The sequence below is a fragment of the Gossypium hirsutum genome, chromosome A07 (assembly GCF_007990345.1).
Source record: "Gossypium hirsutum isolate 1008001.06 chromosome A07, Gossypium_hirsutum_v2.1, whole genome shotgun sequence".
NCBI lineage: Eukaryota > Viridiplantae > Streptophyta > Magnoliopsida > Malvales > Malvaceae > Gossypium > Gossypium hirsutum.
The window spans coordinates 35,156,237-35,167,994 of NC_053430.1; the positions used below are offsets into that span (position 1 = coordinate 35,156,237).

General features: G+C 33.0%; 1 protein-coding gene across 2 annotated transcripts; it reads right to left on the reverse strand.

The window, feature by feature from the left end:
• Positions 1–1,491: 1,491 nt before the first annotated feature.
• On the reverse strand, positions 1,492–3,362 carry LOC107952904 (vestitone reductase). Of its 2 annotated transcripts, none has more exons than XM_016888109.2 (4): positions 2,983–3,362; positions 2,411–2,758; positions 2,019–2,214; positions 1,492–1,919 (listed from the first exon to the last, which is right to left on the reverse strand). In XM_016888109.2, the coding sequence occupies exons 1-4, from the start codon at positions 3,101–3,103 to the stop codon at positions 1,778–1,780; spliced, it is 807 nt and encodes a 268-aa protein (XP_016743598.1). In that variant the 5' UTR covers positions 3,104–3,362; the 3' UTR covers positions 1,492–1,777. The 2 variants fall into 2 exon arrangements, with proteins under 2 accessions (XP_016743598.1, XP_016743599.1); XM_016888110.2 differs by having other exon boundaries at positions 2,411–2,744; positions 2,983–3,348.
• Positions 3,363–11,758: the final 8,396 nt, after the last annotated feature.

An 11,758-nucleotide genomic window follows, 5' to 3' on the forward strand; every position in this document is an offset into this window, starting at 1 on the left:
TTCGAGCAGTACCTAAACGTAAGTGAAACGATTCCTCCGTTAATCGCTTAATCAAAAATAAAGCTAGAACTCAAGAAGAACCACTTACCGAATCAAGGGAAACAACTGCTGCACGATAGAAAATCGATTGGACGAGGAACCAAAGAGGAGAAAGAAGATAAATTTCGGCACACAAGAAAAATAGAAAAACTCGAGGAAAGTCGACAGCAAGGGGAGGAAAAGAGAAGAGGATTAGCTTAAAATTGCCAAAAAGCGCAGAGTAATCAGAAATTCGGTAACCACCTCCCCCAATCCCTTATTTTCCTCCTAAAAACCATCCATTACTCTCCCCCCACAACTCAAACAATCAGCATTTGACTATACTTCAAACTCCTACATGGCAAGAATAATAAAAATAAAGCTCCTGCCCAAGCTCGAACACAGGACCTCTAGCAACCAACACTCTGCTTAACCACCAGACCAGCAAGTCCATTCTAACACATTTTAACCAACTTTTACTTAAGAGCCAACTGAACCCAGTTAAAGCTTTATTCATAAAAATACTAAAAATTTACCTAAAGCTAAGGCTTGAACTTGAAACCTGTCAAACACTTCCTAAGACACTTAACCACTGAAACAGACATGTATGTGTGTATTATTTACATAAATAATTTATCAAATTTTTTGGGGCGTTCCACATTGAGAATGAGATGTATAGAATGACATACCTGACCATGCTTACTAAAAAATTACTCATTTTGCCACATGCGCTCAAACCTAATAGGGATGTCAAGATATCTGTAACCTCCATTATCTCATTTTCACTCTTACCTCCAAAGTCCAAAGTAAATCTCAAAAAGAAAAAATCATTGTGAATCTACAAAAATCAACATTGCCGCGAGAAATTTTCAATCAAGCCCATTCATCTTTGAATATATACGTACTCTTAATTGATTTTCTTTACTTGTGTAAAAGAATTTCTTATACAACTTTATATTAATTGAAATATGTTACTTGACAAATTTATTTAGAGTGTGACATAATAATCACTAATTTATATACTAAGAACATAACATAATTATCACTAAAAATATAGTTTACAATTGTATTGATACACTAGTAATATTTATCAATTTCTACAATGTTAATATTTGTAAAAAAGTAAGAAATTTTCAAAAATATTCACTAATTAATTTTCCATAATAGATGTTTTAATTCTTTGGAAATAATATTTTATTTCCATAATTCTACCCAATAAAGACTAAAGTATTATAAGCAAATAAATACTTAATATAAAATATGTAATGTAGTTATTTTTCATTTTACACCGACCAACTATCAGCCAACTGCCAAACAAGGACTTAATATATTCTAATTTTGTAAAGAGGTGTTTTTCTTCCTTTTGCTCAGCCGAAAAAGTAAAATTGACAATATGCATAAGTAAGAAAATCGAATAAAATTTGAAATTCTAGAGAAACAAACAGGAACAAAAGAAGCAACAATAGAAGGTAGTGAGGATAAGGGATCACAGTTGAGTACTGCGACGGAAACATCAATTTCTATATAAAAGGAAACCATACATAGTGCAGTTCCTGTCCTCACAAAAACTAGTTTGGAGACATTAAAAACAACATACATTGATATGTTTTTTTTTTAAAATTAAAATTACATTATTATAACATTGCATCATCGAGACAAGGGAACTAATTTATTCCTCTTTCAACTGATTCGATCCAATCTTCTTCCAGGCCCTTGCTCCCTGCATTATTTGGATAGTAGAGATGGCAAATTTGGGTAACTAGAGATATCCTCTTTCCTTGCAGCACTGAATGGCTCCATCAAACATTTCCTCCACCCCACAATTAAATTCGAAACCTGTGTCCAACAGTTTCTTTGATGACACACCGGGCCATTTCATACCTTTGATTTCTCCCAAGGATCTGCAATCACAACAAGAAGTTGGAGGATGACTCTGCTGTCACTCCATGGTTTTTATTGTTTTATAATGGAAGTTGGGAGAAAGATGCAGATGCACTCACTCTGGTGATGGAATTGGGAACTCTGGGTACTTGCCACCAAGAAATTCAGACAACTTCTCAAGGCTTATGGTGTCGGAAGAACAATTGTATCTTCCTTTTGCATCTGGATATTCAAGCAGGAATATATGTGCCCTTGCCAAGTCATCAACAAGCACCATCAATGCATTCAGAAGGAGACTATATTCAGATTGGTTCCCTGTACACATTATTCAGCTTCCTCGTCTTAGTGCACTGCACTTTCTCAGTAAAAAACTGTGTATTTTCAATCATTATCATCAAAGTAATGACTTCAGAATGATAGTTAAACAAGAAATGAGGTTATTGCTGCAGTTGAAATCTTTGAAGCAAATTAAAAAGTCTATATAGGGATGGGAGAACTAGCAAGCTTGTACCTAGGACCAGAGCCAATGACAAGCGCACTGAGCCAGGGAATTTGGGGCATATGAAAGGACCAACAACCAAACTAGGAATCACCGTCACCACATCCAATCCATGTTGTGTACCAAATTCAAGGGCCGCCCTTTCTGTCAATGTCTTGGAAATCATGTAAGAACGCATGAATGGGCTTAAATTTTCCCTAATGATGTCCACATCAGTCCAAAAACTCTCATCCACCACCTCCACATCCTGCCCGTTGAACATAACAGTGGACGCACTTGAAGTATACACAACTCTCTTCACTGTTTTCGACTTCAAGCATGCCTTCAAGATGCCTAGTGCTCCACTCTTTAGAAAGACAACTAAACATTCAGTTGTTAGAAACCATCAAAAGACGAGAAAAGAGGGGTGTGCGGATTCATTTTTTTCTGCAAAGCTCCAACAGGAAAGTGGGGGTAAATCATGTACATTTGCTCAAAGTATTAATGTTTTGAAATTTGCATATTTAAATGGATTTGCTTATAAATTGTGATGGTTCAAAAGAAAAAGTGTTCCTTGTTATTTTGAGTAAATTAAGTCGTGTTACCTGAATCGGCCCTAACAGTGGTACGAACAGCATAACCCTCCTGAAGAAGGCTCTTGATGAGCCATGAAGCTACGAACCCAGTACCTCCAGTCACACACACTGCTCCTTTATCTCCTTCCATTTCTCTCTACTCTATTAGAGTATTTTGCATAAAAAATATAATTAAGAAAAGGCTCATATATATATAATCTTGAGCTTTTCCTCGTTATTTACAAAAATTCTTGGATGACTCTGTTGTCTGTCATTTTCGATGTGCAACTGTCCGTGTGGTGTCAGTTTAAAGCACGGATGAGTATACATTGAAATATCTCCACCAACATCTTATTCATACTGACAAATTGCATTTTCCACGATGGTTTTGCTTTTTTCTTGAAAGTTCACTGCCAAAGTTGGAGAAACGTATATTTTGACCCTGAATTGGTTAATGCGTGTGGAAGGACTTCAGTATTTTGCATGCTTACGGCATGAAAATCATTACTCTTTATGGTTGGTGAAATTTATTGTTTTCTGTTGGTATTGTAAAATATGAACCTAATTCTGAACAGGGTTCTTCACATTTTAGCAATCAGATGCAATTAAATCTAAAATCTGGGAAATTTTAGATGGTCACCGAGGATAGGGTTCCTTGGCAAACGTTTTTTTGGTATGGTAACTTGGCGTATACGGTAGAATAATTTTTTTTTAATATTTCAAGGAGTATTTTAGAGCATAGTGGAAACTATTAAGGTATCGGTAAACTAGGCAAAACAGTACATAGTAGCGTTTAATTGGGACCTATTTAGTGATCGTATGTTAGATTTAGAGTAGCTCTTATGAAATTGTTGGAATGGTAGGGTAGGAGAATGTTAGCTTTAGTTGCTTAATTTAGTTAGGATTTTATCGCCAAAAAAAACCTAAAATTTATGTCAACGTTGTAATCTTAGTTATAACCTTAGAATCTTCTCAAGAGTGCTGTCTTGAGCATTGCCGAAAACAGTATTTTCGTGACAGAAATAGAGTGAAACAGTGAAAATCTAAAAAAATTTTAGGGTATATTTAGAAACTATAGAGTAAACGGATGAAAATGTAAATATTATAGTAGTAATTACATCCTCTTATAAGTTACATGGTTGTTCTCCACATTGTGTTTGATAGTAAAAATTGCAATTACAAGTTACAAAATTTAACTTTTTTAAAGTATTAATTATTATAAAAAGTTAACAATAATGCTTGAAGAAAAAAAAAATCTTAATAAGTAACAAAAAATAAAATTAAATCATTGTATTCAATATGTTAATTCAAGAAAATAATCGACAATACAATTACTAATAAAAATAACAATAAAAATCAACATCATGTGCAATTTTATCTAATTGCTCTGACATTTCATATTTGTTGAGTTATTCTCTCTCTAACATTTTACATGCACTCCTTATCATTTATAATAGCTCATTTTTGATAAAATCAGAACAGTAGTTTCGGGACCACAGATCTAAGTCCGGAAAGAAAAATTATTTTAATACTATTTTAGGATCTACAGTATGATAATAATATTGTGTGAAAATTTCGTATAGAAATTTTATTGATTACATGTTTAGTTTGATAAAGGACCAAATTGCACAAAGTGCAAAAGTTGAGCTCTAATAACTAAAAGGATTAAATAGCTGTAGAACTTTAAAATGGAGGTCCTTATATGGTAATTAGACCATTAAAAATTCTTAGTTGTTAAGGATGATAATTCATCCATGGAAAATAAAATAAAGAAAAGGATGAAATTGGAAAGATGAAAAATAAAAGGTGATAAATTAATTAAATAAAAAAATATCATCATTTTATGTCATCTTCTTCCCTAAAATGCATGGAAACCCTAGGAAAGAGAAAGAAAGCTTTCTTGACTAATTAGGTAAGTATTCAAGTCCTGTTTTTAGTATTTTTTATATTTTTTAGATCAGGATAACATAATCTAGCTATTTTAGGGATCAATTTGTAAAGTTATCAAAGTATGAAAATTTTGTCATGGATGAATATGCTGAAATTTTGAAATTTATGGTAGAATATGAAAGGTTGTTGATAGATAAACAACTTTTACAAAATGAATTTTGATGAAAATATGATTTAGGGACTAAATTGAAAAGTTGTAATATTCATAGAAAAATTCTAAATTTTATGAAATACATTTGTTGTAAATGTTACATGTGAAAATTGGCTAGACATGGAACAAGGATTAAATTGCATGAATTTTAGTTTCCGAGCCTGAGGACGAAATCATCATTAATTAAAAGTTTAAGGGAAAAATGGTGATTTTTCCTTAAGATGTGAATTTGATTGAATTGAGTTTAAATTGTTTTAAATTGATGTTAAATTTACTCGTATAGATCTAGATAGACCAAATTTGGAGTTAGAACGAGGAAAAGAGAAAAATGTCGAATTAGTAGATTTTACGTACACGAACATTTGGCTAGGTAAGTTCGTGTAACTAAATTGTGTATATTTATATGCTTGAATTAAATGTTGTGGTTGTGAATTTTATAAATATCATATATATATAACATTGAAAACATATCCAACAAAGCCCGATAAGTGATAATGCCTGAAATAAATGATAATGCTCAATAAATGATAAATGATAAAAATGTTACTTTTATGCTTGAAATGAATGTGGAATGTGTTTATTTAAATTATATGAATATTGTAAATGTAGGAAGTAATCACATGCTTGAAAAATATTAAATCTCGTTTGAATAATTGAAAGTCGATGGATACAGTATTTTCCTGTATTAATATTAAGGTCCTGCATATGTCGCGGATGGGATTTATCTCGGACGAGTAACTTAATAAAAGCCCTCTTGAGCATCCTGATGTATAGTTCCTCCAAGCATCCTGATTGGTAGTGGTTTAGCATGTGTTGCGCACTACCGCAGCTCTTTATGAGCGTCTTGTTACATGATTCGATCAGTTGTGATCTAGCATATAATGCAGACACAAACAGAGCTCTACGTGAGCGTCCTAATATAGGTTCTTATGAGGTTCATGACATGGCTCGATTGAACTCCCTGTTACCTTATTCGATGCTCCTTAATATTATCTCTTTGAAGATATCTGATAAGCTCTACGAGCTTCCTAAGTAAAACTCTTATGAGTTTCCTGTTTGGCCCGAATAAGTGCCCTGTTACATGGTTCATCTGAGAATCCTAATATGTGGCTCAAGAGTGTGCTCCCTAGTTATGTGCCCTATCGGTAACCTTGAATACGAATTGATGAATCCTAATTTGTACACCTCGAGTGTACTACCTGTGTATCCATCGATATTTCAGATAAAGTCAATGGGAAAAATACTGACATGAGAAGACATGAATAAAAAATGAGTTATTACACATATCTGTCTGAAATAAATGAAAATGATGATAAATGATAATTATGGAAATATGAGATAATGATATTTGTACATGAGATTTATTTGATGAATATGTTCATCCGTGATTATAGATTTGTACACCTTGAGTATACTACTTGTGTGACATTGATATTTTGAATGATATGAGTAAAGTTCTGATATGAAATAATCAGAACTCGAGATGAATTATTATGAAAATATATGATATGAAATAATCAGAACTCGAGATGAATTATTATGAAAATATACTTGTAATATAAAGATATAATTTATACATGTTAAATGAATATGTGATGTGGAAAGCATATATGCCTAGAAACCTGATTGTTGTAAAGCCCATATATGTTTCTTGATGATATTGCGAATGTATGACTAACAAGGGCAATGAGGATATGTATAGGGTTTGAGATCAAATTCATTGAATGTGCCTTACATTTTTATCTTAAAATAGAATGAATGGTAAGTTAAGTACCACGTTATACAAACTTACTAATTATTATATGCTTACTTAGTTTTATTTCCCTATTTTATAGTAAAACAGAAGCTCGTTGGATGGAAGCTTGGTGAAGATCACTCACATTATCCATCGACCTATTATGATTATTTCATGATGATAACATAAGTGTTTATTATTGATTGATTGAGATAGGTTAAACGAGTATGCTTATAAAAGGTAAGATTAAAAGCATGAATGCATGCAATAATATATCATGTTAGATAATAAAATTAGCTTGGTTACCATACTTGAATTGGCTGATATATGTGTGTAAGTGATTTAGCAGGTTGATGGCAAGGTTTGAGTGAGAAATAAGGCTAGAAAATGACTTTATTTTGTCCACATAGGTAGACACACGGGCGTGTGTCTTGACCGTGTGTGACACACAGCCTGGCACATGGGTATGTGGTTTGGCCGTGTGTCCCCTGCATCCTAAAATTTAGAAATAGAATGCTCATAATTTGGCACACGGTAGAGACACGGGCGAGTGTCTCAGCTGTGTGTGCTACACGGCCTAAAATAAGGGTGTGTGTCTTGGCCGTGAAACCTGCACCTTAATGTTTTGCAAGTTAGAGAGTTACACGGTTGGGGACACGGCCGTGTGACCTATTTCATACACCACACAACCTAGGACACGGGTGTGTCATTTGATCGTTTGAGCTACATGGCCTATCCACACGGGCGTGTGACCCCTGTATATGGGAGAAATTGTGAAATTTTACGAAAAATTTCCTGTGTTCTCGATTTAGTCCCAACATGATTCCAACATTTATAATGGGCCTCAAAGATCCATTCAAGGGACGATATGGCTAGTTTCGGAAATGAACAGTATTTAACATGAATTATCTATAATTATTCTGTAAACTTCGATAATATTCTGTAACCCTGTTCTGGCGACGGATATAGGTTAGGGGTGTTACATCATTACTCATTGGTCCTCAATTTCTTCCTCATGGGAATTGGAATTTGTGTCATTAACATTATCAAGATTTTCTTCTTCTATATACCTTTTAAAGTATAAATCATCCCAATTTCTCCTACAAATAAAGTTATGAAGTATACAACATGATAGTACGATCCAACCTTACTTTTTTTATACTATATTGAGGTGGTGGTGTTACTATGAGAAATCTTTTTTTAGAACAACAAACATTTCTCATCCACATTTCGAAGTTTTGAATATCTCAAATTCAAAAGTTTGTGAGTTGTATTTGGTGCTAGTGTCTAGTTCTATTCTCTCAAATGATAACTTACCTCACAATATGGTACAAGAAAATCTTTTGTATTTTCATAATCAACATCTACTATATAATATATTTCAACAAATAATAACATATAACATTTTGAATAATTGATAAGAAAATAAAATAAAAACTTTGTGATCATCAATTGGGGACAACGAGTAGCTTGTACCTAATACCAGAACCAATGGTAAGGGGATGAAAGGACCAACCACAAAGCATGAAGCTATGAACCTTGTACCTCACTATCACACAAATTGTTTCGTTTCCCCTTTCCATCTCTTCATTATATTTCTCTTTAACAAGTTTTATTTATAAGAGTACTTATATAAGATATTAATACCCAAATTTGAAATATTCCCTTCAGTTGGTTCCATCAATTGAATATATTCCTCTATAATAAAAAAAAGGGTAAAAATACACCAACAGACACTTAACTTTAACATCAATGACAAAAAATCATTCAATTTTCAATTCAATCACTCAACTTTCAAAAACTAGCAAATCATTCATACTAACCATTTTCTGTTACAAACTTCACAGAAAGCTGACCTGTTATGCCACTGTGTGAATGACCCCAATTTAAAACTCTGGTTGGGCTGGATAGTAAAAGAAAAAAACAAGAAGAGAAAAGAAGAAAATGATGAGAAGAAGAAGAGAGAAATTCTAGAGTGGTTCAACAGCAGCATGAGGTTATGGATTGTGGCGATGGCGATGGGGTAAGCTTCATAAAGAATAGTTTTGGTGACAAGAACGATTGAGAGCTTTTCTTCGTCGTATCTGGCCAATTGCACCATCTCAATCGTTTAGGAACAAAAAAAAAATCTTTTGCTACAATATCCAGTCTGATTTCAAATTTGGGATCTTGCTAATCACAGACCCAACCCAAAATTTCACTTATCGGCATTTGTCTACCCCTTTGGAGGAATCGCTTTCTTTGTTCCCAAAAATGATGGGTTCAATGGATTGTTTGGATTATCTGGATATTCCTCTTGTTTTTCTTTTGATTTTGTTTTATGCAACTTAATAATGTTGGCATGGAGTTAGTGTTGTTTAGCTTAATTGATGACCATTTTGTTTATATCATCATATCCCATGAATATCTAGACAAATCTAATTCATTTTGGTTCTTGAATAGCTACAATGTTTCTTTGGAAGTTTTTCTCCTTACTGATTTGGTTGTGGGTACTGATAGTTTGACCCCAAATTGTCTCTAATCCCATTTCGATCTGGTTTTTTGAAAGTTAAGGGCTTCGGGCAGTTGAAAAAGATAGTAGGATCCCAATCGTTGTGGCTCTTCTATTGGGGGAAGGAGTTGAAAAAAAGGATAGTTTGGTGTGTAACTCCTTATATCCTGCTCAGTCGCCGAGCCCGAATATCAAGATGTCACACTACCATCACACATCATAAGCATTACAAATTGTCTCGTTATTAAGCACACATCTTCCGATTTAGTTTTTGAATAATAACAAGTCATACATGTTCCAGTCATCATTAAAACATGTTCAACATTCATCAAACAAAATTAAAACGAGAATTAAACATGCTTTTAGGCCACCAAACAAAGATTCAGAATTATTCATATAGGTATCGATACTAAATCAAAGGTATCGATATTTCTTTCAAATGATATCGATATTGCTTGGAGAATTGATACCAAAAAAGCATCTGTTTCTCTCTTAAAATCAAAATATCAGAATTTATCGGTACCTTTCATAAAGTATCGATTATTCTACCCCAAGTATCGATTCTTGTGATATGGTATCGATACCAAATTATGTTAGCACTTTCAAAAATCATGGAGGTATCATTTCAAAACACGAATATCGATACCTCTTCTTTAAACCACAAAAATTCAGCAGTTTAAGACATATAATCCATTCAAAAACTCACTACTCAACATGCAACTTTTACCTTATTAAGTAATCACCAAAACAACTACAATAACGGTTCAATCATCGAAAACTTGTCTGAGTAAGCAAATGATATAACAAGAACAATATCTGTAAATCTTAAGAGAAAGTAAGCTATGAAAGTAATCAAAACATTAAGACAAAATTCATGCAACAGTTCTACCACATTATTCAATGTTAGTTGACCATATATGCAGTTCATGGCACTTCAACATAGCAAATATTTAAACCAAAACAATATCAATGAAATAATTATAGAATCCATCAAAAGTGCTAGATAACTAAACCCATAAAATATCATGAGGACCACAATAATAATTGATCAAAGTCTAACCACACTGCCTTATACCCATAGTTCAAAGAATAATATTAATACCATCTATGCAAATACTAAACCCTAACTTGGATAACTTCCTTGGTATCCCCACATCACTCACACCATAAACGCTAAATATCTACAATGGTTAGAGAGAGTGGGTGAGCTTAAACAAGCTCAGCAAATGTCAAAGAGTAACCACAATGTATACACAACATTAAAGGTTAAATAAGAGCATGTTATAACACATTCACAGGAATATTCTAACCAAGTCACAATAACATATTCACGCTTCATTAAATCATAAAACTAACATATACTCCTACATGCAATTACACTCAACTCATTTATATATGTAATTCATTTAACAATAATTCATCAAGACTAAACAACATATACATGCTTTAATGACTCACAAGTCTAACTTATATATTCACATGTATTAACAAGTAAAATGATAACGACCCAAACTACAATTACATACACAATTTACCATGAGAACATACTAACATTTTCATGAAACTTAAATCAACTCATTTAGCATATTAATTACATGTTTATGCATCCATCTCGCATCGTATTATCACAATACATAAGATCACATTTAAACGATAATTTGGCACTTGAGGTTATGAAACATAAAAGTGGGCTCTATCACCACACATCGGATATACGGATCTCTAGCACACCAAATTGCTCGTAGAGTCGAACATATCCCAAAAGTGTAGCATAAAGCTAACACTCTCCTATTACATCAAACATGTCCCATTGAATGGAGCTTAACTCACATTCCCTTATCTCTCCAACCTATCTCAAGGCCTTAATGCTCAAAAACACAATATATATAAGTGAGTTATGCCAACTATAGCCAACGGTTTAAAGAGATCACAAGGCCAAAATATCCACAATTACACATTTTTAATTACTGATTTAATGCAAATCATCTCTATTTATATTCATCAATTCATATCACAATTTGTACACAATGCATGCTAATCAGATTCACATTTAATTACTCTTTAAGTGCCATAATAATGCTCATTGAGCCATCACCTGTCCAACCATATATGAGTGCATTAAAATCAATACATCATATATCACATGCAAGTATTCTCACATATTTCTTGTCATAATAATATCACATTCCAGAATTCAACACATATATCTTACCAAAATTCCACTTGCTTTCACTACATATTTGCATTATTAGTATATCATTATCACTGTCATTTTACATGTACATCATGCCCACAACACAACACAATTCACAATAGTCATCACAAATATCTCATATCATAATATCATATCATAATATCAATCTACAATTATTCACATAATCACATAATTAGCCAAAATAAGGCAAGGGAAATAGAAAGCTTACACTCGAAACTTAGGATAGGGGTTTAGGTTATTCCTAATCTCCCAATTAACACTATG